Source organism: Eublepharis macularius, chromosome 8 (genome assembly GCF_028583425.1).
Source record: "Eublepharis macularius isolate TG4126 chromosome 8, MPM_Emac_v1.0, whole genome shotgun sequence".
In the NCBI taxonomy this organism is placed as follows: Eukaryota; Metazoa; Chordata; class Lepidosauria; order Squamata; family Eublepharidae; genus Eublepharis; species Eublepharis macularius.
Genome location: NC_072797.1, coordinates 113,143,045 through 113,168,935, shown reverse-complemented (window position 1 = coordinate 113,168,935; position 25,891 = coordinate 113,143,045). Strand labels below are relative to the sequence as shown.

The 25,891-nt window shown below is 42.1% G+C and overlaps 1 protein-coding gene across 1 annotated transcript in view; it reads left to right on the top strand.

The window, feature by feature from the left end:
- SLC24A2 (solute carrier family 24 member 2) overlaps positions 1–2,090 on the top strand; it is a 116,903-nt gene extending 114,813 nt beyond the window's left edge. Inside the window, exon 11 of the mRNA XM_054986952.1 lies at positions 450–2,090. Within this exon, the coding sequence (XP_054842927.1) occupies positions 450–699 (250 nt within the window). The 3' untranslated portion in view covers positions 700–2,090. The remainder of the gene's footprint in view (positions 1–449) is intronic.
- Positions 2,091–25,891: the final 23,801 nt, after the last annotated feature.

Genomic DNA, 25,891 nt, shown 5'->3' with positions numbered 1-25,891 from the left:
CACTGAATGTATTCATTGTGTGGCAAAATATACTCCCACCGCTCTGTCCCCCCATTCATTTATTTGTATTATTTTATGTATTTATTTTAATTATATGCCACCTTTCTTCCATGAATCTCAAGGTGGTACACATAGCATTCCTAGATGATCACTTATCCAGGAATTTACTAGACTGAGATTTGGTTAGCTTCAGCAGGATTTTCTGCATAATGTGCTTCTATGCCATGTCATGAAACTAGAGAAGTTGCCCATCCTTTCAATAGATGGAAGCCCGCTTTGTTACTATAACCCTGATCTCCTGAATCAAGCAGTACTGTATCCCATGAAAAGCAGTTCAAAATAACTAGTGATGTTTTCCGTTGTTGGTCTTTCCTATTGTCATCTAAGCTTAAAGCATACTTCCAATTATCTGCAATGCCTGCCCTCATAATAGCATTTCTTCCCAACAGCCTTCCTCTCCCATGGCTCCTCTTTGCCACGTTTAACAACTTTGTCCCAGTGAAAGTGAGCAGCAATGGGCTGTTCTGTGCTATCGTCCTCCTCTTCATCATGCTGCTCTTCGTCATCATCTCTATTGCATTCAGCAAGTGGAAAATGAACAAAATCCTGGGTTTCACCATGTTTGGGCTTTACTTCCTGTTCCTGATTGTCAGTGTCCTTCTGGAAGACAGGATCATCATGTGCCCTGTGACCATCTAATTGGAAGGAGGTGCTGTTCTTGAACAGCAGCAGAAAAAGAACACATCAACAACCCAAATCTAGAAATAAACAATAAATACAATGCAAAGCAGCAGCTTTAGAACCCTCTAATTTAAAACAGTGGAGAGAAAAGTGACGGGTGTCAGATAGGGACAAGCTCAACAGATACGTTCACCACTAGTGAACAAGTAATTGTCTGTGCAGACTGAGACGAGGGGGGGTGGGATCCCAGTACTTATTGTCTGGAGGTATTGTGCATGTGTTGTATAAGAGTAAGCTTTTATATATGCTACACGTACGATCTGTCTCCATATACCTTTCTCTCTTTTAATGTTAATGTACCCATGCCGCACAAAGAGAGAGCAATATATATATATATAAAAATATACAGGAAAATGATAATATCCATTTTCTGGAGACACAAATCCTCCTAGTTGGGATTTTATCTGTGACAAACAATGGAAGGCACGGATAGCATTGGCATGAACTGAATAACAGAACACTGCAGTGAATCGGTCAAGGGCAGCTTGGCCGTGATGTGGACATCCCACTGGAGGTTTCAAGAAGCACGCAGAATTTTTTTTAGAACATGATGTTGCCGCTTGTTTTGGTTCTTTACAATGTCAGAGACTGAGAACCAAGGGAGATGATAACCAGTATGGGGCAATTTTATTTTTTAAAAAATATGTAGCTCAGATGCTGGCATGTCTTACATTTTCAAGATTTAGGCCCTGTTCCAACTGGTATGTTCATCACCACATTACTGCCATATCCAGTGATGATATGCACAATAGGAAGCCAGTGTCGGTCAAACATCACAGGCAGAAGTTTCATGTTGCCTCGGATATAGTATTATTTTAATGGAAGGAGTTCATACTACCTCCAGTCTGAGACTAAACAGGGAACTTGGGGTACTGTTTCTGACCAGAAATACAAATCCACACCCCTAGTTCACACATTCAGCTCTGCGTCAACTGATGAGTAATGATGTACATGAACAGGCTGACTGAAGAAGGCATATGAGATGATCACAGGTAAAACTCACACTGAGGATTTGTAGACTCTGTTGTCATCTCGACATTTAAATAGAGAAAACAGCTATACGAAAATACTCTTTTAAATAGTATTGCTATACTGTAAGGGTATTAAAGTCATTTTAAGCGATATGTCCATTAGTGCTTTTGCCTTGTAGTATGAAAAAAGGCTGAATTGGCTTCTGTGTAGCTTTTAAAGTAGAATTTCAAAACTATCATGTAAAAGCGGCATGAACATAGAAGTGGATACATTTCAGAAGTAATTTTCTTTTATTATCTTGCAACACAAAGCTTCTGTGTGATCCCTGGCTTGCTTCCTTTGTTTTGAGAATAACTTTGGGAAAGATGAAATGTGTTTCTAGGGAAATAAAATCACTGTTTTTTTGAAACTGAAATGGAATATTCCTGAAGTTTCTGAGAAATGTAGCTATAATAGGCTGGTTTTAAAAAATAAAGCTTTCTCCTGCTCCAATAGGTGACCCAGAAAAAGGAGCAGTTTCAGTATCAAAAAGAAGTGACAATAGAGGTTTCATGTTTGCTAAAACTCAGCATTAAATAGAGCAGCTGAAAAAGAAAACAGGAGTTCTTTGACATTTATCTTGTCAATGTCATTTATGTAAGTGACACATTATCCATTACCACAAAGCTATTGAGCTTTTAATTGGCTTAATGGAAATTTTATACTTGGGACCATATAGAGGAGGTTTGGGTACACTTGGTAATGTACTTCCTGATTGCTCCAGACTTGCATTTTCATTCTGTACCATATTTTTTCTCCTCCATTGTACTCCAGTTCTGTATATATCTGTTCATAGCTATATACGTACAATTACAAATCATAGAATTCACAAAAAGCAAGCTTAGATTAAACTTATGCAAATAATGAACAAAAGTAAGAAAATCATCTAAACATGTTGCGATAGACTGTCTCTGCTCGGTTGTTTGTAGGGCTTGGTTTACTGGGCAGGCATAAGGTAATTTATTTGTTCCTCATAGTAACATTAGTTATTGTCAGGACGTAATGCACTTTTGAAGACTTTTTCATTCATTACTTGGTCAAACGATTGTATGAGGAATGAGATCGGGCCTGGGTCTCAAGCATTCTTCCCTGTTCTTGGCCATGTATGTTGAATATACAGCCTGTTCCTTGGGATTTACTCAGGCCCATTGAGTTCACCAGGGCCGTTTCCACACTACTCACCTTCATCCAGAACGGGGCACAACGTCGCAAAAAAACCGTGGAAGATAGCGTCTTCTCATGTGAGTTTTGCGCAACATCGCGCAAAACTTGCACGAGAAGACGCTATCTTCCACGGTTTTTTCATGATATTGCACCCCGTTCTGGATGAAGGTGAGTAGTATGGAAACAGCCCAGGATTTGCTTCCATGTGAGCATGCTTGAAGCTGAAGCCTACTGATATCTTTTTGTTTTGTTAAAAAAAATATCTAGGGATATTATTAATTTTACAAGGCAGTTAGTAACCCTGCATTGCATTGCACTAGGATTCAAAGGATTTTTGTTCGTAATTCTGATGGCTTTGTATTGGTAGTTCTCAAACAAGGAACAAGCCACACAGACAATTTCTTTTGAGACTAAAATCAGTTACATTATTACATGGAGGAGGGTTTCCAAAGGGTTAAAAAAAATTCTTCTGGCTACATGCAAATTCTTAGGCACGGCTAATTCGCTTTTTAAAACTTCTACCTGGTTTATTTGTTCTAGGCTGAAGCGGTTATCTGGAAGTACATCCTAATCAGTTTTTCAAAGCATTAAAAGAAAAATGCTGCCTTGCCTCTAGACAACGTTCAAACAAATGAATTGCTTACTAAAAATTTGGCAGAAAGTATGAGGACTTTGCACTTTGGTTGCTCTCATGAAGTTAAGTGATTCATGGTGCAGTCCTAAAGAGAATGCAGCCTTCTGGGTCATCTGAAGACAGTGGGATTAACTGTTTAGAATTGTGCTGTTAGTGTCTTCGAGAAACTGTTGGTAAAAGCAGATTACAGGTCTTATCTCAACCACCTCTTACATAACTAGCTGCTTTTCATTGGTCTCTTCTTTGCTTGGTTTCCATGGCTCCAACTCTCCTGGTGGTTTAGAGGGCTAGTGCAATGCAGGGTTACTAACATCCTTGTAATATTAATAATTATTGAATGTCAGTTTGAAAGCAATATGTAGAATTCTCATGCACAGAGACGCACCTCATTGTCAATCCACTTATGCTACAGTGAAAATGGGAAATGAAGTTGTGTAAATGCCTCTCCTGTGATCAAGGTTCCAGACTGGGTGACCCTCTTCAGCCTTGGCCCACAGACTCCAGCAATGCAATCCCAAGAAGAGTTACAACTTCTGTTGACATCAGTGGATTTAGAAGGATGTAAATCTGTTTAGGATTGTGCTGCAAGCCTTTCACTCTGGCCCCTTTTCTTATTAATTTTAGGTCCGTTGTGTAGTTTTGACCCCAACCTGTGCGTTCCTTGACTCTTCCTTTTAATCAACTCTGCATCTCACTGCTGTTTTTTTTACTTGCTTCTTTTGGCTACTCTGCTTCTTGACCAACATGCCTAGACTAGCAGTTCTCTCTCTCTCCCTGTTTCCCTGCCCCGTATGCACATAAGCCTTCCTAAATTTTAAACATTGCTACTGATATTTTTCAGAGTCCCTGTCCCTGTCTTTTTTGCTTAGCCTCTTCTTACCTCTTTTCCTTGATTTTTCTTTCCCTGAGTTTTATTTTCTACCTAGCCTCCCTTCTGGTTCCTCTTTCTTAGTCTTTATATTCTCCTCCTTACATTCAGTCTCTTTGCCCTTCAGCACTCTATTCCTTCTTTCCTTTCACTCCTCTGCCTGCTCTAGTATAAGGCTGTAATCCCAACAAGCCTGGCAAAAGTTAACAGCATTTACAGTATTCACGATTGCAAAGGCCATTAGTCTATATGAGAATAAGAAAAGTGCAAAAGTTCAGCTGAGTCTTTATGACTGCAAAGGAGGGGAGGGGACTGATGACTTAATTGTCTGGGAGAGTCCCCGTTATGCTGCTGTCCTGAACATTTGACTTCAGCCACTAAATGGTCCCAGCAAAACGATGCATCCCTTTGCACTGCCACCATTTGGAAGTGATGAGTAAGCGGATGTGGAGCAGCAGGAGTTTTGGCCAGCTCTGAGTTGAATGGCGCCCTCAGTGCTGGCACGCAGCACAAGGACTGCTCAGCTTGGTATGCTCGAGAGAGAATATGGGCAATGCGTCTGAAATCTCAAGATTCAGAGGGGTGGTTGAATCTTCAAGTGGCTGGAGACATGTCTTCAGTGCCCTTTACAGCTATTTACTTCTCCTTGTGATTAGAAAAAACAGCACAAATGAGGGGGGGAAACCACAGCAATGTATAAATATGCTCCATTTGTTCAGATTGCAGGAGTCCATTTTTCTTAGAGCAGAATTTCCAGCTCACCAAATTTTATTTAACAGCAGGGAACATTCCACCCTGACAATATTTATAAAACTTCATTGAAGTCTGTTTCAAGTTTGGCTGATTTCAACTAAGGCAGGACTTAACGGAAAAATTAAGAGGCGAGGGGAGGGGCAGGAACCCATTAATATTTGTGGAGCAGGTTTGTCTGAAGAATGACATGCTTTCGATCGCTTTGTTCTCAGTTGAGAACTGTTTTCTTAGACGTTTCTGTCCTTTAATAAACAGATTTCATAAAAATGGTACTTTAGATAGATTAAGCCTGATTGGATTTCACTTCACTGCCATCATACGCTGCTGAGGCTCCTGCTTTAGGAAGCATCAGTGAGATTTAAGTGGTGTACAGCTCTTTGATATCTTTCTCGGCAGAGGAACATTTCAGGCTGTGCTGTAGCTAAAAATAAATGCCACCTGAGTGCTTCATTTCCAGCTGGTTAAAGCTGGTGAAGTTCCTAACAGAGCTGTGAATGGGAGTGTCGTTTTCCTTGCATATAAAAGTGTGAGTGGGGGGATAAAACCCTATCTAGTGATGGGCACTTTACGGGCAGTGTCAGAAATATGTTGATAGGATTTCAGATTAGCTTTTCAAAACACACACGCAAATGGATGAAATAAAACAAGCTGTACAAGCTGGGTTTTATTTCATTTCCAGCCCTTCTGCCTCCAGGAGGCATCCAATGCTGCTAGCAGCATTAAAAATCAATATGGGTCAAGTGTAGACAAAAAAAAAAGTAAACCAAGACTCACATCATAAATCAGTATAACAAAACAATGGCATAAGCCAGCCAGACGAACAGGAGGAAAGAGTATAAATATTTGAATAGAATAATAAAAGTAAATAAGACTCAGAGCAGACTCACATAGCGGTTTGCTCCATTTCTCCCCTTCAAAGTCTCTCATTTACAGATTAACTTACTCTGTCAACTACAGGAATGCCAGAAGGCTATATGGGCCTCGGGGAAGGGAGTGGGATCACCTGGACACCCCCATTTTTGCTGGACTTTTGCTGAGTTTGTTTTTTTACTTATTCCCCTCCTTCTAAATGTACCTGTTGTGTTCTACATCTCAACCCAGGTGAGTGTGCACAGATTCTCCTTTCGTGGTGGTGTGTGCCTGTGGTCGTAGCCAATGCGGTGGGAATAGTTTTATAACACTGAAATTAGGAGGAATGGAACGTTTCTGACCCTCTGCCTGCCTGAAACTACACACACCCAACTTGTCATTAGAACAAAACAGCAACTGTTCTTGAAATTACTGTTTCTGAAGCAATCGGGACGAGTGGACCCACCTGTGCCAGAAATGATTTAACACTCTGGTTTTAGGTGCTGGGGGAAGGAAGGCACCAGCCCATTCAGAATCCTATTATTCCTTAGAACGGCAGATATACTATGTGTGTGTGTGTATCCGTGTGTGCTTCTTTAAGAAGTGTGCCATTGAAATCTTAATGGCCCTTTGGTTGTTCCTAGACAGTCCCTAAATGATGCCACAGTGTCAGCATGGTCAAGGGGGGAGATTAATAGGTGAAAGACAGGAAGGTAAAGTTAGAAGGGGAGGAGCAAAAAGAGGGGAAAGGAAAGAGGAAAGCTGAAGAGGGGGGGAGGGGGAACAGAACAAGGAAGTGAGTGGAAGACAAGGGAAGGGAAGGAGCTGCCAAGGAGAAAGCTAAGGACCAGGACAGGGAAAGAGGTTGTTACTAGTGTCAGGGGAAGAAGCAAAGCAAGAGTGGGGAAACAAGATGCCCTCCCCCCCCCCCCCACACACGAGTTCTTGTAAGTCCCCCACTTATACATGCATGTACACACAAAGACTGAGAATTGCTGTGTTAAAACAAAATTAGTTGCTAAATGTAAGTTATATTCTCAACATTGATGGTATCCATTAATCAAAAATATATTTGTTCACCGCATAATGCATATTTGAAAAAATAATCTCAATGGGCAGAGTGTTGTAAAAAGTACAGACCCCTCTAGTGTTCAGTAGAAAGCGCTGGGAGAAGAATCTGAGCATCAAACTGATGATTAACAAAAAGATGTCCTACACCTGTCTTTCAGAATTACCTGGAATTTCAACAAGGGTGCTTTCTTGATAGCTAGGGATGACTGATACCCAATTAAATCTTTAAACTCTCCCATCTGCTTTCCTCTTTCACCTCCTGTCTCACCTGAGTAGGACCTAGCATTCCAGCAAACAGATTTGTCTGAATTTAGGTCAGCTTCATCCCTTTAGCTCTTGTGGAGAAAATGCGGTTTTGCATTTAAGAACTACTTGGTTGTTAAGAGCAAGGGTCTAGCATTCTGTTTCCAACAGCATCCAAGACGTATTCCCAAAAACTGCAGTTTTTCTGCTTTGTCAATAAAACTGCCTGCAATAATAAATTGAGCATCTTCATTGTAACTCAGAGATGCAGTATCACAAGGATAGCCCAAAACGAGTTTTGAAAAAGCTTTTCAGATTGCACTTAGTCGTTGTGGAATCGATGTATTTCACAAAAGACATAAGTCAGCAGGATCGGACAAATAGCTGAGAATTACAGCCAAAAGGTTTTCCAATGTAGAGAGTAACGAACATAGTAGGTCAGTAAACATTTGCAATATCAAGCCTGGATTTTGAAAATGTTGGTAAAAAATAATAAATGACAATCAGATATTATTTTTATAATAGAGTATTTTTTAAAACCCAAGAGAATTCAAAGCCCTTGATTCCCTTTGTTGCTAAAGTAGAAGGAAGTTATTAATTTCAAGTTGCTAACTTTTGCTTATTTATTTTTTTTTAAAAAAGAAAGTATATGCAGTCCCAAAATACTTTATTTTTGTGTGTTTATTGATTGTCTATTGGATGAAAATGGGGTAATTAAATCAGTATATTCTGTGAACACAGATTTGTACATAGTGTGAAAGCTCTATTTGTTTGTACAGAGGTGTCTCAGAAACAATCTTTTGAATGTACTTCTTCACTATAAGCACTGGATTTTAATTACTGCATTGTGTACACATTTCCATGTTGTATTATTGATAGCTACATCTCCTTAGAAGTCACTCTATGTAATCTAAATCTTCAAAGTGAGAAAATAAACTAAATTTTTAAAAAGGAAAAGCCTAAACCTTGTTTTTGTTTAGTTCCAGAAAATTATTGTTAACTATTGGCTAATTTGTTTTGTTTGCATGTAATCAACCTCTTGTTTGAGTGTGGCCATAAATTATGTATTTAAGCACTTCTGGTGGTGGTGGAAAGCGCCATACAGTCGTAACCACCTATGGTGACCCCTGCTGGGGTCTTCAAGGAAAGGGACTAGCATAGCAACTTGGGCCATCATCACACGGCCACTTATTCCATCAGTTTTGCACCAAATAGCGTCATCATTGCTATCGGCATCATAACAGATTCACCCATCACATCCTGTATGCTTCCACTTCCAGGCAGAAGCGTTCTCTGAACCGAAACAGACATGAACTAGAGTTCAAAAGTGTAGGCATCCTTGCAGCTTAAAGTTTAACATTTACAGAGCGGCAGGGAGGGAAGTGCAGGCGTGGGGTGCCTTTCCTCCCGCTCTCCAGGTGGATCGCTGCATTTCCCCTTCCCCCGCTCGCGTGGCCAGGAGCTACATAGCCCGCTCACACAGAGCATCGCTTAATCTCCCCCCCTCGCCTGGCCTGGCCCCCGCAGAGCTACGCCAGGCTGCACCAGGAGAGTGGGAGGAAAGGCACCCAGAGCATCGCTGCACCTCCCCCCCTCGCTCGCCTGGCCCCCACCCAAAGCCACATGGCCCAGAGCTGCATAGCCCGGTGTCGCTCTGCGGAGGCTGGGTGAGGGGGGGTGGAGTGACGCTCCGTGTGACCAGGGAAAGGCAGAGCATGGGGGGGGGAGAGGTGCAGCGATGCTCTGGGCGCCTTTCCTCCCGCTCTCCCAGTGCAGCCTGGCGTCGCTCTGCGGAGGCCCTGCAAGTTTTCCTGCCCATGAACTGGCGAAAACATTGGTCGAGCCAATTTTTTTTTCCAATGCAGATCATACAATAAGAGAATATACGTTTAATTTGCATTTTGAATTAGGATGGGGAAAGGGTCTTTGGGCATTTATAAGGCTTATTTTTAAAATTTTTAATTTTTTTAATTTTTTTTTTAATTAAAAAATTAATTAGGTGCACGATTGCCAATCATGAAAGGGCTTCTGGGAGTGAGGGGCAGGAAAATCAATTGAAAACGTATTGAAAGTGGGGAAGTGAGCGTTTTGGCGTTGCGAAGCATTCAGAGACGATCCTGGACTTTCAAAGGAAGCTGATGAGATCGAGAAAATGAATAGTGACCCGTTTGGGAAGGAGAATGACAATCTCGCAACTGGAATGGAATAAGGTGGGCATTTGGCGGGAGATATCGCTAGTTTGGCGCAAAATTTATGGCTGTGTGACAACAGCCTTGGTCTTCCTTGAAGGTCTACAATCCAAGTATTAACCAAAGCTATCCCTGCTTAGCTTCTGAGATATGATGAGATCAGGCTTGCCTGGGCTATCCAGGTCAGGACAAGCACTTCTAAGGATCCGTAGAGTTGACTGAGCTCTCCTAAGGAAAAGCTTGGCTGTCTGTATCAAAATATCACACACTATCATTGAATGGCCATATGGATCCAGCTGGAAAGCCACAGATCTCAGCAGGACCTAATTGTATGTTCAGTTCAGGGTAGGGTTGCCAAGCCCCCTCAATCTCCCAGCCTGGATCTTAACTTTGAGCAGGGGGGGAGTGCAGGAAGTGACGTTATCACACAGCCCTGGGATAGCAGGGGCTTAGGTTGGGGGCCACTGTGGAGTGCCGGAACGCTCCTGCCCTCCACAGCTGCCCAAAATGTGCCCACGGATCGGGCCCGTTTTGAGGCACTGAGGAGCACAGGAGCGTTCCTGTGCTCCACAGCACCTGAAACAGGCCTGTTTTGGTACAAATCGGGCCCGTTTTGAGCCACTGTGGAGTGCGGGAGCGCTCCGCAGTGGCCCATAATGGGCCCAATCCGCGCAAAAACAGGCCCGATCTGCACCCATTTTGGAGCATGGTCGCACAGCACTGCAGGGCAGTGCACACGGAAGGTGTGCCTCTTGCTGGCCAGGTAAGTGGGTGCAGGTGTGGGGGGCGAGGGATACCCCATCCCCGCTGGGGGTCTGGCATTCCTAGTTCAGGGTTGCCAGCCTCCAGGTGGTAGCTGGAGATATCCTGGAATTACAGTTGATCTCCAGCTGACAGACATCACTTCCCCTGGAGAAAATGGCTGCTTTGGAGGGGGGACTTTATGGCATTATACCCTGCTGAGCTCCTTCCCCCTCCCTAAACCGCACCTCCAGGCTCCGCCCCCCAAATCTCCAGGAATTTACCAGTCTGGAGCTGGCAACCCTAACTGGCTCTGCTGACTGGCTGGATTGGCCGTTAACCTCACCAGGAAATTTCCGACTGGGCCGCTTACCCTGGAGGGCTGTGGCAGGGGGGGGGGCTTTCATGCATCTGTCCCATGGAAACAGCTGCACTGAAGGTTTTATTTAGGTGCGCTTTCAGTTCTGGTAAGTCCATAGCAAACATTAATTACACTTTTGCTTAGAGAGCGGCTGGAACCTCTGACCCTTCATAATCCATTATGTGTAAAAGAGCGCTTTCTGGCAACGGTAAGCGTCTGCAGCTCAGTTGCAAGGCAGAAGAGGAAGGGTTATATTTCTAACGAGGAGGGATTAATTTCTGTTCAGCCCTTGAGTCTGTCTTCGCATCGGAGTCCTTAATGAAACCTGAAGTGCTTCCAGATTTTTCATGAAATAAAACACACAGGTTTTCTGCCTAGTCTGCAAATTAGCTTGAAAGTGTCTAGTCTTCACTGTCTTTGATCTGTAAAATGGCTGTTTTTACACAGGTTATTAGCGTAGCTGCTAGACTGGTGCGTGCAGATTTGTTTCATTTTTGCTAATCTGAAAAGGCACTTTTATATACGGTTGTTTCATATGATTTTGTTATTGTCTCTTTCATTGCTGTTTTGTTTTCATAATTCTATTTTATTATTTCCTGTTAGTTTCAATGGAAGACACACACACCCCTTCTCCTGGTTTCTTCATGGTTTTCCGTCCAAACTTGACAAAACTCGGGGCAGTTGTGGTATTCCATGAGGTCACCTACGTTGCCAAATTTCAGGCAGATAAAGGGGCCAGAACAACAAGAACAAAAAATCATAGGCTTTTTTGGTTATAAGCTGTTCAGTTGGGGAATTTGTTTCATTTTCATATTTATTACAAAACACTCAATTTTTGTAATTATTAAATCTGTAATTATTGTAATTGAAAGAAACGCACAATTCCACTTAAATGACGCCAGGATTGCATTGGTGGTGTTGCAAAATTTTAGCCAATCAGTATCTGATGTGTGTGTGGGGGGGGGGGGGGTTAGGTAAAGCCAGCTTAATATTCAAAGCAACATTTGTTAGTATCCTTTTATATACAATGGTCGAAACAAGTTGGGTTGCTTCTTGCTCATTGTCCATCTTATCTGGCTGCCCATCAGAACTGTTACTGCTATCTCTTCCCATTGCCCATTGAAGCCTGCACTGTGAAGCACCCACATTCAAGGAGCTAACCGAGTTGCCTAGGATTCTAAGATTCTAAGGATATCAGGAACTTAATCAGACTCAGCTAATTTCTCTGCCTGACAGTTCATAGATTAGATCCAGCCAGATTTTTCGTTCAACTTTGCTCAGTTCCCCGTCTTACTGTAGTCTTGGTTCCGTGTGGCTTTTGGTCATGAAGGTTCCATATCCAAACGTAGCCTTTTGGAGGTCATTGTGGACTATTACTGCTTTTTTCACCTGAGGAAAAGCTACTTGGAGCCAACCTTATAAATGATATTCTTTAAAGGATGGCACTTCTAGAGGGAGGTGCAGGTCTCCTTGGTTGTATTTAATACTATTGCCCAACTTTGGTTTGCCAGAAGTAGCTTTCCCTGGCTATGACTATTTATGCTTGAGCCTGGAGTACTGTAACATATTCTATATGGGGCTATCTTTGAAGGCTGTTCTGAAGCTTCAAGTGGTACACAATGCTACTGCAAGATTGCTGGTGGGCACTTATGATCAAGAAAACATCTTTCCAGTAAGAGCTGGGCATGTGTTAGGGTTGCCAACCTCCAGGTGGTGACTAGAGGTCTCCCAGAATTACAACTGATCTCCAGGCCACAGAGATCAGTTCCTCTAGACTACTTACCAGGACTTCTACTGTAAATAGCAGTCTGGTGGGGGGGGGGGGGGCTTGTTCTCCCAAACATGTAATGCAAAATATTCCAATCTCATCATTTGTTGCTCACTTAAGGGGTAGAGACATGATCAATAACATAAGAGAATGGGATAAATTGCACTAAATTATTAAGATAATTCAACACAGGGTGGTATTTTCAAAAGCAACCCCATTACATGTTGTTATAATGTACCAAACTGGCATTCTTCCGCTGTCCTTTGCAGTGAGGTTGGCCCCAGGCATTTTTAGCTGAAAGCCACTTAGCAGCTAGAAAGTAAGGCGGTATTCCTCTTGGAAAAATGTCTATAGCTACCTGAATCACCAAGCAGCACAGGAATGTTCCCTGATGTAAAGTAACTAAACGATAACATAACAATGGTTGTTGGGGGTTTTCCGGGCTGTATTGCCGTGGTCTTGGCATTGTAGTTCCTGACGTTTCGCCAGCAGCTGTGGCTGGCATCTTCAGAGGTGTAGCACCAAAAGACAGAGATCTCTCAGTGTCACAGTGTGGAAAAGATGTAGGTCATTTGTATCTACTCAGGAGGGGTGGGGTTGAGCTGAGTCATTCTGTAAGAGTTTCCCAGGGTGTGGAATGCTAATGGCGGGAGGCTTCACTTAGCATTCCACACCCTGGGAAACTCTTACAGAATGACTCAGCTCAACCCCACCCCTCCTGAGTAGATACAAATGACCTACATCTTTTCCACACTGTGACACTGAGAGATCTCTGTCTTTTGGTGCTACACCTCTGAAGATGCCAGCCACAGCTGCTGGCGAAACGTCAGGAACTACAATGCCAAGACCACGGCAATACAGCCCGGAAAACCCCCAACAACCATCGTTCTCCGGCCGTGAAAGCCTTCGACAATACATCGATAACATAACAGTTTCATTGTGAGGGGTTTCAGTGCTTACAGGTAGCATGTCGCCCATGACTTCTTATGTGTTTATACCTTCAAGCTGTGCACAGCTCTTATTTCTGCCTCCAAAAGCAAAATACCATATTAGCATAAGACTGCTTTGATCTGCCATTGCTAAGCTTACTTAATGACATGCAGCCTGCCATCAGAGTTCTGGGAAAAGCCTTTCCTGGAAGTCTTAATGGGGGTGGGGAGGGCTGTTGGTGTGATTACAACCTCACTCTGTAGGCTTAAGACAACAAGATAGGTTCTTAGTAAATACAGTAAGAAGCAGTCCCATCTCTCAAGGGAAGGGTGCACGTACAGGCAATTGGCAAACTCCTCTAGATTGGTACCTGGGCCTAAGAAGGTTGCATAAGGCTAGTATTGGTCTGAGAATGTTTAGCAGCAGGCAGGTGTATTCACAGACACACCAAGGACATCTGTTGATAAGAGTGACTCCAAGTAGGAATCAAAGTGTCAAGTAGTTGGCTGGGAGGAAGTCGTTCTGGAGAATACTAAATGAGGAACAAAAAACTGAGCGGAAGTCAACAGTAGGTATTATGAGAGCCCAGTAAAATTTCTGCTTGCACTTTTTAGTCCCCCGTCTGCATCATTTAACAAGTTTGTAAGGATAAATGTTACAAAGGAGATGTTTTAAAAACAAAAAAAATGCAGAAATTATTGCACAAATCTTTTCACCTTCGTAACATTTTAGAGCATACAAAGGGGAAAACTAAACACTATGAATGTTGACATGTCATGCCAGGGTTCTCTGATCTGTCTTTGAATCGGTCATGTGCCAGTTTCAAGTTCCCTCTTGGGAACCCGTTTCCAAAGATCAGTGGGGCCAATGGTAACCTCTAGGGCCATGTCAGGTTGGGAAAACAGTATTGGAGTATAGGGGGAAGTCTCTCTTCCCATATGCTGCCATCTCAATCCAAATTGGAGCTTTCTGAACCTGGGAAATTAGTCCCCAGCAGGTAACGTGGAGCTGATGTGTAACTAATTCAAAGTCAAGTCATGGAACCCTAACACAGCCCATCAAATATTGTAACATGTAATTTGTAGAGGCATGCAACAAGAACAACAAAAATCAGCTGAATTTGGATCCAGTATTCAGGAATACAATAAATATTCGGTATTCCTGAAATCCGGTTTAGATTCTCAATTCAGGTTCTGTTTAAACCAGGAATATCAAATATATTTGGCCATTATTACATATGGGGAAAACTATCCAGGAGACTGAGGAGACATTTTCTAAGCAAACTTCACCTAATTTGCAGGCAACCTAGTCCTACCTGTCCACTAAAGCTCCCCAAGTTTAAGGAAGATTGGACCCAGGTGTCCAATTTTATGGGTGCCTGAACAAGGTGCACCCTGTCGTTTCTTCCTATGGAGGAACCATTTCCAAGGTTTTCCAGGCAAAGAAACTAAATGAAGCAGCAACTCCTGGCCAAAAATCACTTCCCAATGCAAGCTGAACCATCAAAGCCCAACAGAACCAAAATGAAGCAAGGGAATCCTACCAGAATCAAACTGAAGCGAGTGGAACCAACATCACACCAAGCAATCCCACCAGAACCAATGTCAAAACAGAGAATCCTACCAGAACCAATGTCAATCTCAGCAGAAACATACTAAAAGAAGGACTCTGTTGCAAGCCAAATGGAACCACTGTCACTCATATAACCGAAGCAGGCAGAACCCAGGACCAATGCAAGCACAACAGAACTAATCCCAAACCACAGAATCCAAACAGAGCTAATGTCAAAAAACCAAAGTGAACCAACTGAAGCAAGGAAGGACACTGTTGCAAGCTCAACAAAACCAATAACCAACATCAAACCTTTTCCAGACAAGTCTGGGAAGTCTGCAAAGGGGGGAAACCTTACTAATTCACTTACTCCCCCTCCTTCCTGCCTCATTCCCCCCTCCACTGGGAGAAAAAAAGTCCAGAAAAGCCTTGGAAAGTTGGCGGAGGGGAGAAGAGAATTTGCAAGAGCAGCCAGCCAGCTTTAAACATTCTGATTAATTTGGCATTGATTTAAATTCTGGTTAATTTAGCATTGATTTATTCGGTATCCTGATTTTATTCAGGATTCTTTAATGTTATTCAGTATTTCCAGGTTATACCAAATCAGCAATTATTCAGTATTATCCGGATATATCAGATCACACACCCCTAGTATTTTGGTTCCATACATAAAGCCACTAGTATCCTGTGTAGGTTGACCAAACTAAAGCAGATAGGCCAGAGGCAGCTCTTGTGGACATCCAAGCCTCCGGGTGTTTTCAGGCATCTTTAGTTATGGACTTCAGGGCAGAAAAAGCCCTGTGGAAAGTACCTCCCTGTTACGACCCTTACTTTCTCTTGGGTAGATTTGGTCTTTAAGCCTTTTATTCTTGCCCCTCTTGGTAGATTGCTGCTACCAGGAATTAAATTCCAGAATAACTTAAATTTCTCCTTTTAGTAACGTGCCCAAGGGTCAGGCTTTTCATGGTACTATGTGGCCCTGAGGAAAGGAATGGGATATAGGAATGACAGATACTCTGGGATATATAAAACAATCAAAGTAAACTTTTATTTTTATAAGAAGCGTATCGGTTTCATATTATTTCTAAAACTTGACAGTTTCCAAAGAGTAGTTCTTAATTCTTAAAGTTACTTTACTTAAACCCAGTCACATAGATCTTCTCTCAGGCTTCAGACACAGTTTGCCTGCTTTTGATATTAATTTCTCTCTCAATTACAAGTAAGACCTTTTCTCAGGCGCGCACACAGTTTGCCTGCTTTTTCTTGTCTGGATGTTCTTTCACAAACACACAGTTCAGGCTCCCACACAGGTTATATCTCTCTCTGACAACATAAACAAGCTCAGGCTGCACACAGCTTGCCTGCTTTCTCCTGACTCAATATTTTTCTCAGAACTGCTTAAAAATACTTAGGCTGCACACAGCTTGCCTGCTTTCTCCTGACTCAATATTTTTCTCAGAACTGCTTAAAAATACTTAGGCTGCACACAGCTTGCCTCTCTTGCCCTGACTCAATATTTTCTCCCCACTCTCAGTCTAAAACTGCATTCACTCCGCCCACACTCTCAGTCATCAACCAATCATATCACTCACTCATCCCTCTCTTTCACTCCCACACTTCATCTGTATCACATCAAGCATTTAAAGACACATGCACACATTTTCTTAAAATCATTACACTCCCTCACCTCATGACAAATAGATGGATCATCCCAAAAGTTGTATAGCTCTTCTTTGAAGCTTCACTGTAATGTAGGTCAAGGTTCATATGGCTGTGACATTTTTTTCTGCAGGTTTTTGTTCCTCTAACACCAGTATTATAAACATTTATGTGCATTTGCATTATGTTAAACTGAAGCAATCATTCAACTGCAAATGTATTCTTGTTTTTAGAGTACATATATATATTTTAAAGCCATTGTTCTTTGGAAATGTTTGGGCAGTTGATCAGAGGCTTTGATAGTATCAGCTTTCTGCTTGCTGGCATATTTGTCAGAATATATTTTAAATTGCTTTTCAGTTTCAATGAAAAGAGAGTGGTAAGATAATATCTTCAATATCATGTTTGGACTTTGCAAAAATTTCTATATCACTTTTTTTTAATGCCGTTCCCTCCACTTAGCACGGTGCTAGTTTCTCTTCTAATCTCATAGTTAAGATGGGGGGGGCGGGGAGAGGCGAGAGAGACAGACAAGAGAGAGATCACACACCTGCCTCTAGGACAGCACCTTATCTGGATAAATGACAAATTAGAAGCTACCTACTAATATTTTTAAGAAGTGTTCTTACTGTTCCCGTTCTCATCACTGCAATTGTCAGAAGAGCAGCAGTCCTTTGTCCAGCTCAGATGGGTTCTTTTAAACCTTCCCAAACAAAAGTTATAAGCAGTACTTCCATCGTGATGTTCGCACCATGGTTACCGATTTGGGGCGGGGGGGGGGGAGGTTGGATTGCAGGGGAAACTTTCCATTTCTGTATACAGCAAGCAGGTCTCCTCCCTGAAGCTTCCATTATTCCTTACAACTCTCTCTGTTCTCAGAGCAGTGCTCTTTGCTCTTGTTTCTATTAACAGTTATTATTACTAAATTATTTAGAGCAAGATGAGTTAACACACCTGATGAAACAAAACTTATGCATAAGCCTCAGATGACCCCAGCCAACTCACTCGAAGGCTTATGTGTTAAACATAATACTGGTATACCTACATGAACACTGAAGGGCTGCTTCTTAAATTACTGCCTGACTCAACTAGTAAAGGCAGCGGGAAAGTATCTTTGAGGTGTGTTACATGCCATGCATAGCCCACAATCTTTTGCCAGAGCAGTTAACCCAATAGTTGGAGAGCTTCCATGCTAGTTTAAGTAAGGCATAGGGGGGATTATGTGCACCATGATTTGGCTTGGGGGATGCAAGGCAGCGGTTGCCATCTCATTCAGAACTGGAAGTTTAGCCTTTTTTAAAAAAATATAATTCCTTCTTCCAGACTCTGAAGTAATAAGTACATTAATGAGCATGCAAGGAAGCAAGCAAACTGAAATGATACACATGCCAGCAAAGCAAACCTTAGCTCAGATGCTAACCATTTTTAAACAGCAAACCGTTCTACAGATTTGACAGGATTCTAGGTGACGTTACAGAAGTGGAGGGGAGTCAGCCAATCAGACTAATTTTGTTCTGGAATGTGTCCTCAGAAATGAAAATCCCCTTTGGATTGAATGCAGTGGGGACCCTTATTGAGCACCCCCATCGTTCTAAAAATGTCACATTCCTACATCAAAAATCTCAGACACCAGAAAAGACAGTAGTTAGGGCAGGGCTTCCTTCCCCCCGTCTAGCTAAGCTTAAAAAAATGTGTAAAAATTAGACAAAATAAGAGGCAATTTGCTCAGTCGTGGCTGATCTGTGCATCGGGGCCTCTCAACAAAAAAGTTATTGCCAGTTTACAAAAATCCCTTTCAGTGGATCACAACAAAGTTTAGTGGGATCTGATTACAATTTGCATGGATTTCGACGCCATCTTTGCCTTAATGCCATATTTTTTCTTTAACACTGAGTATACACAAAGCCCCAATGATAACATGGCAACAACATTAGTTGCTAGTCACAACATCCTACATTGTTTGTTTTCTAGATGCTGAGCTGTCCTGACACCGTTTGATTCCTCACCTACCCAAACAGGCCACAGAATTGAGTGCTGCTGTTCTCCTCTTATGCCTGCCTTAAATTGAACTCTCTCAGGTCCAATGACTGCTTTTGTGTGAAGAAAATATGCACGGCTGTCAGAGATTATTGGAGAAATGGCAAGAGCAGAGAGGACAGTGAGGGCGGGCGGGAGGAGCTCTTGCTTGAGGACAGCTCTATCTGCAGCCTGTCTGACTTTCTCGGGTGATGCCCAGGAGGTAAAGCTGTCTCATTAGTGTCTAACTGTATGCGTCTCTGTCTCTCTCCCACATGCACCAGGAGACACATGCTCTGTCTCTTGTGTGCTGCACTGGCACCAAAGCAAACAATGGTTTGTGGCAAAAATCTGACGCAATCTTCTTTATTTAGCCTTAAACCTCTTATAAGTGCATCCTATTTAGGCAAGGGCATCTTCCTACAGTATATTTTAAAAAAGGAGCATGGGAATGGCTGGGGTGGGGGGAATTCACTGTCATTATTGTTCAGAAACAGGAAGACGAAACAAAGATTGCTACTAATGTCAAAATTACTGAGAAGAAAAGATTTGTATTTCTAATTATTGTTTCAATTAGAATTGAAATGTGTACCTCAGGATTCAATAATTATTGGATTCACCAGTCAAATTATTCAGAAAACTGACTTTTAAAAAAGTGGAACCTATTTTTGCAAACAAGCATCTAAGACAGTGGTAGAGGCATCACACGCCTCCTTACAGGAGGCACTCCCTTCCTTCCCCAATAGGATGCCTTTTCTGAGACCATGCCCGCTAGAGGTTCACCCAGCTCCACGGCTGAGGGAGATAAGGAACTGGCCCCAGAGAAGAGTAGGGCTGACAACGCCAGGTTGATTCATTCCTGGATATTTGGGGGGTGAAGCCTAGGGTGAGATGATTTGGGGAAAGGGACCTCAGCAGGGTCTAACACCATAAAGTCCATGTCCAAAGCAGCCATTTTCTCCAGGGAAACTGACTTCTGTCTCCTGGAGATCAGTTGTAATTCCAACCAATCTCCAGCCACCATCCGGAAGTTGGCAACCTTAGAGTATAGAAGCTAGGTGAGGTTTCGGGGGAATTTTAATGGAGAGGTTCTCTGTAACAGATGCTTAAGGATTTGGGAGTTTGGAACCCAGCTATGCTGTAGGAAAAAATAAGTTGAGATGGTGGTTAATACAGCCACCCCCTTCCCTGGTATTATTACATCTAACACAGAAATTATATCCACATTCAGTTCAAGGTGCTGGTTTTAACCTTTAGACCCCTTCACAGCCTGGGATCTGCATACTTGAAGGTCTGTATCTCCGTGAATGAACTCAAGCAATAGATCTGTTCATTCCCGCAGACTCTTCCTATATTTGCTCCTTATTCTGTTTTCCAGTTAAAGTACTTGGCAACATGTTGGCAGTTTCTGCAGTGCTGGCCAGACTTCGTTCACAAAGCTCGCACAATTTGTTTAATGCTGCCCTCTTGTGGAACTTGATGCCTCTGTTAAGAGATGTTACCCAAGAACCTTAAACATGGACAATGCATTCATGAAGAATCAGATAAAATTCTCACCATTGCATTTTTTTTGGTAAGGTTCTTCGACATTGCCATTAACGCATGTTTACTTTTCATGCATAATTCTTTCATGCCCTAAAAACTTGTGGAGATCCAAAGAATCAGCAGTAGACCTTCAAGTTTAGGGTTGTCAACCTCCAGGTGGTGACTGAAGATCTCCCAGAATTACAACTGATCTTCAGGCTACAGAAATCAGTTCTCCTGGAGACAATAGTGGATTTGGAGGGTAAACTCTATAACATTATACCCTGTTGATGTCCTCTCCTCCCGAAACCCTGCCCTCCCCATGATTCACCCCCCAAATCTCCAGAAATTTTCCAACTTGGAGCTGGCAACTCTATGTTTCTCAGAAAGCATGCCACGTGGCAAGCTTCCTATTCAGCAATGCATGGTGTGGCTCTTACCCATTCCTACTGTTACATTAACAAAAAATAATTTATCTATGGCCTGAGATGTGGGGGAGAATTTTGCTGACCCCTCCTCCTGCTGCCGATTTCTGACTGCCCCCTCATGCTATCGCTGGCCAGTCCCGTGTCTTCCAGGAGCAGCATTCCACAGGCTTTTCAGCTTCCTAGAGGGGAGGCAGAGAAGTCCTACTGACGCAAATGCATTCCATCAGCAGAGCTCTACCCAAGGATTGAAGCCATGGGTTTTTTTTATCACAAACACTTCCTAGTAGAGAGGACGATAGAAATTGTTAAACAAACAAGCATGCAGAGAATTGCAAAATAAAAAAAAAGTTTTTAATGTTATTTTCAAAATGGGCTGGTATCAGTCAATTGTCATGTGCTGCCTATTTTTTTCTGCTTCTCCCTTTCTTTAAATTCAGCAGCGACACTGGAAGTCTTATCAAAACTTAAAACATTCACTTGTCTGTAAGTCCAACATAACTGTATGAATGTAAAGCTTTAATTTAAAAAGACAGAAGTCACATCTTTGTACTAAAGATAATTTAATATTTCAAAATACAGTCTGTTCTGCGGAAATTACTGAAACCCATTTACCATGAACAAAAAAGGACATTTCTCATACCACCCCCAATTTTCAACAGTTTGGTCAGAATTTTCTCCTCAGTTAGGACACTTTGGGGGCACAAATTTTAATGTTCACTACTTACATTGGACCCAATCCATACAAAGTGAAGCACCACGAAGTCCCATTGATTTGAACAGAAGGTATTTAAGCATGTATTTTTATGCTCCCATCCCAGTCACAGCAACTTCCAACTGCACAGCTCTGGCTGGATCATCTCCACATTTAAACACTTGTATGCAAGAAAAGTATCTTAATTTTCACTTATTTTGTGCAAAAGAGATATAAATTTTCACGTTCAGAACACTCGTCTACTTAGACCCTTTAAAATGACATGGTTTAATATAAAGAATGAAAATAAATCTGGGTTTAAATACTATTGCTGTTTTCCACGTTCTGATAATCTGTGTTTTAAAAACATGCAAACACATGCAACTTTGCAGGACAGGAACTGGCTCTAATATACAGAGGAAAAGAACCAATTCTTGTTGTGTTGGGCCTTCAATACAAAACCAAAACTTACTTTCCCATTTTGATAAAAAGGATTTAATTCAACTCAAAAGCCTGGCCAATCATGTGCTCAGATCCTCAACAAAATGACCTCCTTACCAGTGACTTTAATGGCATATTAATGCAACCTGGTATTACAATCTCCTTTGGGGGTATCTTTGGTACCACCCACACAGGTACTGGATTCCTCTTCTGGTGATGGGAGGGGGCTGCAGTATGGAACAGGAAGAGGTTGAAAAGCCCATCGCCCTCTTCCATAAGTGCAGCTCTGCTGATGGCTTGCAGGACCCAAGCCACTGTTCTCAGTACCCAAAATAAAAGGTCACAAATCACCATGTTCAGTGAACCAAAGAACCATGACAGGAGCGAAAAGTAACACGATTTGGTAAAACCCACGGCTATAAACCCTGCAGTAATTCCATTAAAACATTTTTTTTAGATCAGCAAAAATACAACACAATACAGTAGCTGACCATCTTTTCTTTACAGACCATTAAGTTAATACATTGAAATTAGCATTACAGGTCAATTTTTAAAAATGCAAATATCATAAGATAAAACCATAGGCAGACTTTCAGTATCTCTAAGGAGGTCACCCCATCCTACCCTCAGACAAGAGTGCAGTACATTCTCTGGACATTTAGGTCTCAATCCTAAATACTAGAAACTAAACCCAATTGAATTCAATGGAATATGTGTCCAGTAAACATGGTTAGGATTAAAACTGTTAAGCATCTCTGTTTTAATGAACTGAGGCTGTTCCCACATGTCCTGGGTTTCATGCGATTGGGTTTCCCCCTGTGTTTCCCCACAACATTGTGGAACGTGCATCTCCCATGGTTTCCCTGGCTTTTCTCCAATCTTTCCCAAACCTATTTTGCTGCAAAATTTTGGGAAAGATTGCAGAAAAGCCTGAATGGCTGCTGTGTGGGTGGGAAAGTTTGGGTTTTCCCAGTCCCACCTCAGAGCAGATATTCTCCTTGCCATTTCCTTCTCCCACCAACAGGGTTTTTAAAAAAATCAGCAATTGAGTATGGTTATAACCAGTTGATCTGTATGTCAGGTTCTCCCAGCTTTTTTCTAAAAAAAAAAATGTATAGTCCCTTTTGTTGTTGATATATAAGAGGAAATGCATATCTCTTTTTAATTTTTAAAAATTGAAGCTGGGGATTCAGGGAACCTGATAAAAAGATTGCTATAAGAATATAACAATATTTAATTGCTTATTTAAAAAAAACTAGGAAAAAATGGGAAAAGCCACTGCCTGGGAATTCTGGAGGTAAATTGTGAGTGAACCTGCTACGTTGAAGCCCTGCTGCTGTATCTGCAGCTGCACCAGCAACAGGGAAACTACACACACCTGTCCCCATATTGAAAATCCTTAGTGAAAATACTTAAAAGTTATTAATTTAGCAGCCTCCATTCCCATCCCAGTTACTGACTCCATTAACTAAATTCTGAAATCTCTCATATCTATAACATGAACAGTGACTGCAATATACTGAAGAAAAAGCAGGTATTTCCCCCACTTTAAACTACAGAAAGGGAAACATCAGTGGACAACGGAAATCCCACACACCTGTGGTTCTCCATCTCACGTCACCCATTTTTCAGAATGAGCTTGCAAAGAAAACATTTTATTGCCCGTCTGGCAATGATGAAGACCAAACAGCTTACTGAATCATTCATAAAGCACTTAAGGGGTTGGAACTTGACTGGATTTTTAAAAATTTGGCTTAATTCCAGCCATTGCTGCTAGCCAACTCATACGCTCGTCATCCTCAGTAGCCATTTGGTATGTATCAAGCAAACAAAGGAAGGATTTACAGTGAGGTTCTGGCAACAAACCATATTCAGCATTAACAACAAAGCACCTGAGAATTACCACTTTAAGGAAAGAGGAAACCGGTGAAGGTATGTGGAACATACAAATCCTAACAGCAGAGGGGTTCATACAACAGATTTACAATGAAAAGCAAATGCAGTATTATCTTTAAAGCCAAGGAAATAAATATTTGGCTCCCCCTTCAAAATTAGGAAACATTTTCCCCTTGGTATCACTTTACAGAGGTTCTAATCACGGTTCTTACACCGGATGGTATTCCCTCAATAAGTATCTGTCTGAAAACTAGTTTGCACTCACCGGAGTCCTATTCTTTTTATGGGTTCAATCCTGCCTAAAATTTTTATGTGCACAAGCTGGGGGAAAGAGTAATTTCCACCACTTCTCTTGTCCCATAGTGGACCTCGGACTCTCCCCAAGCTATTCGTGAGGGGGGGGGTTCCCCATCTCCTAGGAGCAACATTCGGGGAGGGGGGAGACATGTCAGGCTGTAGCAGCAAGGGGGCAGTCATTTCTGCCGACAAAAATCTGTCTGTCTGCAGGAATTTTAGGTGGGATCTAAACCAATGTTTGTTGCTGACTTCAAATATAGGCCCTTTTCACACTGCTCACCTGCTGCTGCAACGTTGCGAAATATCGCGCAAAAAACTGGAAGATAGCGTCTTCTCGCGCGAGTTTTGCGTGATATCATGCAAAACTCTCTCAAGAAGACGCTATCTTCCGCGTTTTTTGCGTGATATTTTGCGACGTTGCGACAGCAGGTGAGCAGTGTGAAAAGGGCCACATTGTGCATTCCTTTCTTAAAATGGGATTTCCAGCTAACTTCAGCTGAGGGATCAAGGCATGAACTGGTCCACAAAAGTCTCTCCGAAAACCAGCATCGTTTAACAATAAAGCATTAAGGACCTGCTCAAACTCCTCCTGAACGCCTGAACTGTCCTTATACTAAAAAAAAATGTAATTCTATAACCCCAGCAACTGCTCAAACAGATTTGGAAAAAAATATTTCTAATTATTTTTATATCGTCTTCCTCGGCACCTTGTACCTAGCAGAAGTGGTAATCTTTCTTTTAAATCGGTCCCAAGACCATCCCAAAGAAATCCAGCAATACGCATTCAGCCATGCAAGTCATGGGTGGGGGGAGGGGACAATCAACACAGGAGGGGGCAGAAGAGAACATCAAGATTATGGCTACACTTATTCAGTCACTCAGGCCTTTCTCTAGCAACCAAGACGTTTGGGTAAGCAGGGTTATAGCGGAGGGGAGATTCCTTCATGTACACTCTTGAATGTGCATTGTACCTATGCCAATTTGACATATAACACAAAGATAGATCAGAGAGAGCAAACTTCAGCACTGTAAACTTGCTCCTCCACACACGTACATACTCATTACACACACAACCAATGTTGTGTGAAAAGGCCTAGAGAGACTGTGCTGCTAGCACTGGCAAATTCTAATAGATTGCAAGGCCTTAGTGATCTAGTCAATAGGAGCTGACCTGTATGCCAGGAAAAGCCATACCAACAGGCAGTTTGCCAGCCATGCAAGAAACTAAATCTACAGCCAGCACAGCACCCCATCTGTGCTCCAGGCTGGCAGCTGATCCTCCCTGAAATGGTGCCAGAGTGAAGTATACGGGCACTCTGAGCAAAATACAGGTTTCCGTTGGAGGCAGGTAAATAGACATCACTTTTGCCTGCAAGGATTTTACATGGGCAGAGAAAGGCCGTCTGTCCCATAAGACGCAGTATTTCCAATGATGGGAGTACATAATAGTATCACCCTAGTGGGGGAAAATCCTGCTCTATCAACTTCATTGTGTCATCTGCTGAAGAAATTAAGCAGGTAGAAATCTGTGTTGGTCTATCAGACATCAGCTTCAGATCTCAGGTAACTCTGTTGCTGTATGTAAAAAAGTTATACGTTTTATAAGAGAAATCCAGCCAGTGGCATAAAACCCAGCTTTGTAACGAAGTATTTTGCTAAAGTTTAAAACTCAAGAATAAACTATCCAATGCTTGGTGCTGAACTCTGACAGGAGAGGGGAGAAATGTTTTAAGAGCCTGTATTCTTTCACAAACTGCGGCTAGAATTTCAGACAGCCAAAATCAGAATATATTCTAATTAAATGTTTTAAAGCATCAGATAATCTGCAAGCCTCACTCGCTCTCATGAGATTCACATCCAGTTGCCCTGAAGGTTAAAGCAGCTTTCATTACTTCAGTACAGCTTCTTGTGAACTTGTCCTCAAAATCAACCTGTACTAAAAATGGGGGCTCAAATGAGAGCCGCACCAGCAAATGCCCTCTAAACTCCTGTTTATTGCAGCATGTAGCAAACAGAATAATCAACATCCCCACCCCTCTCCCAAAAATTCTTCAGTTGCAAAAAG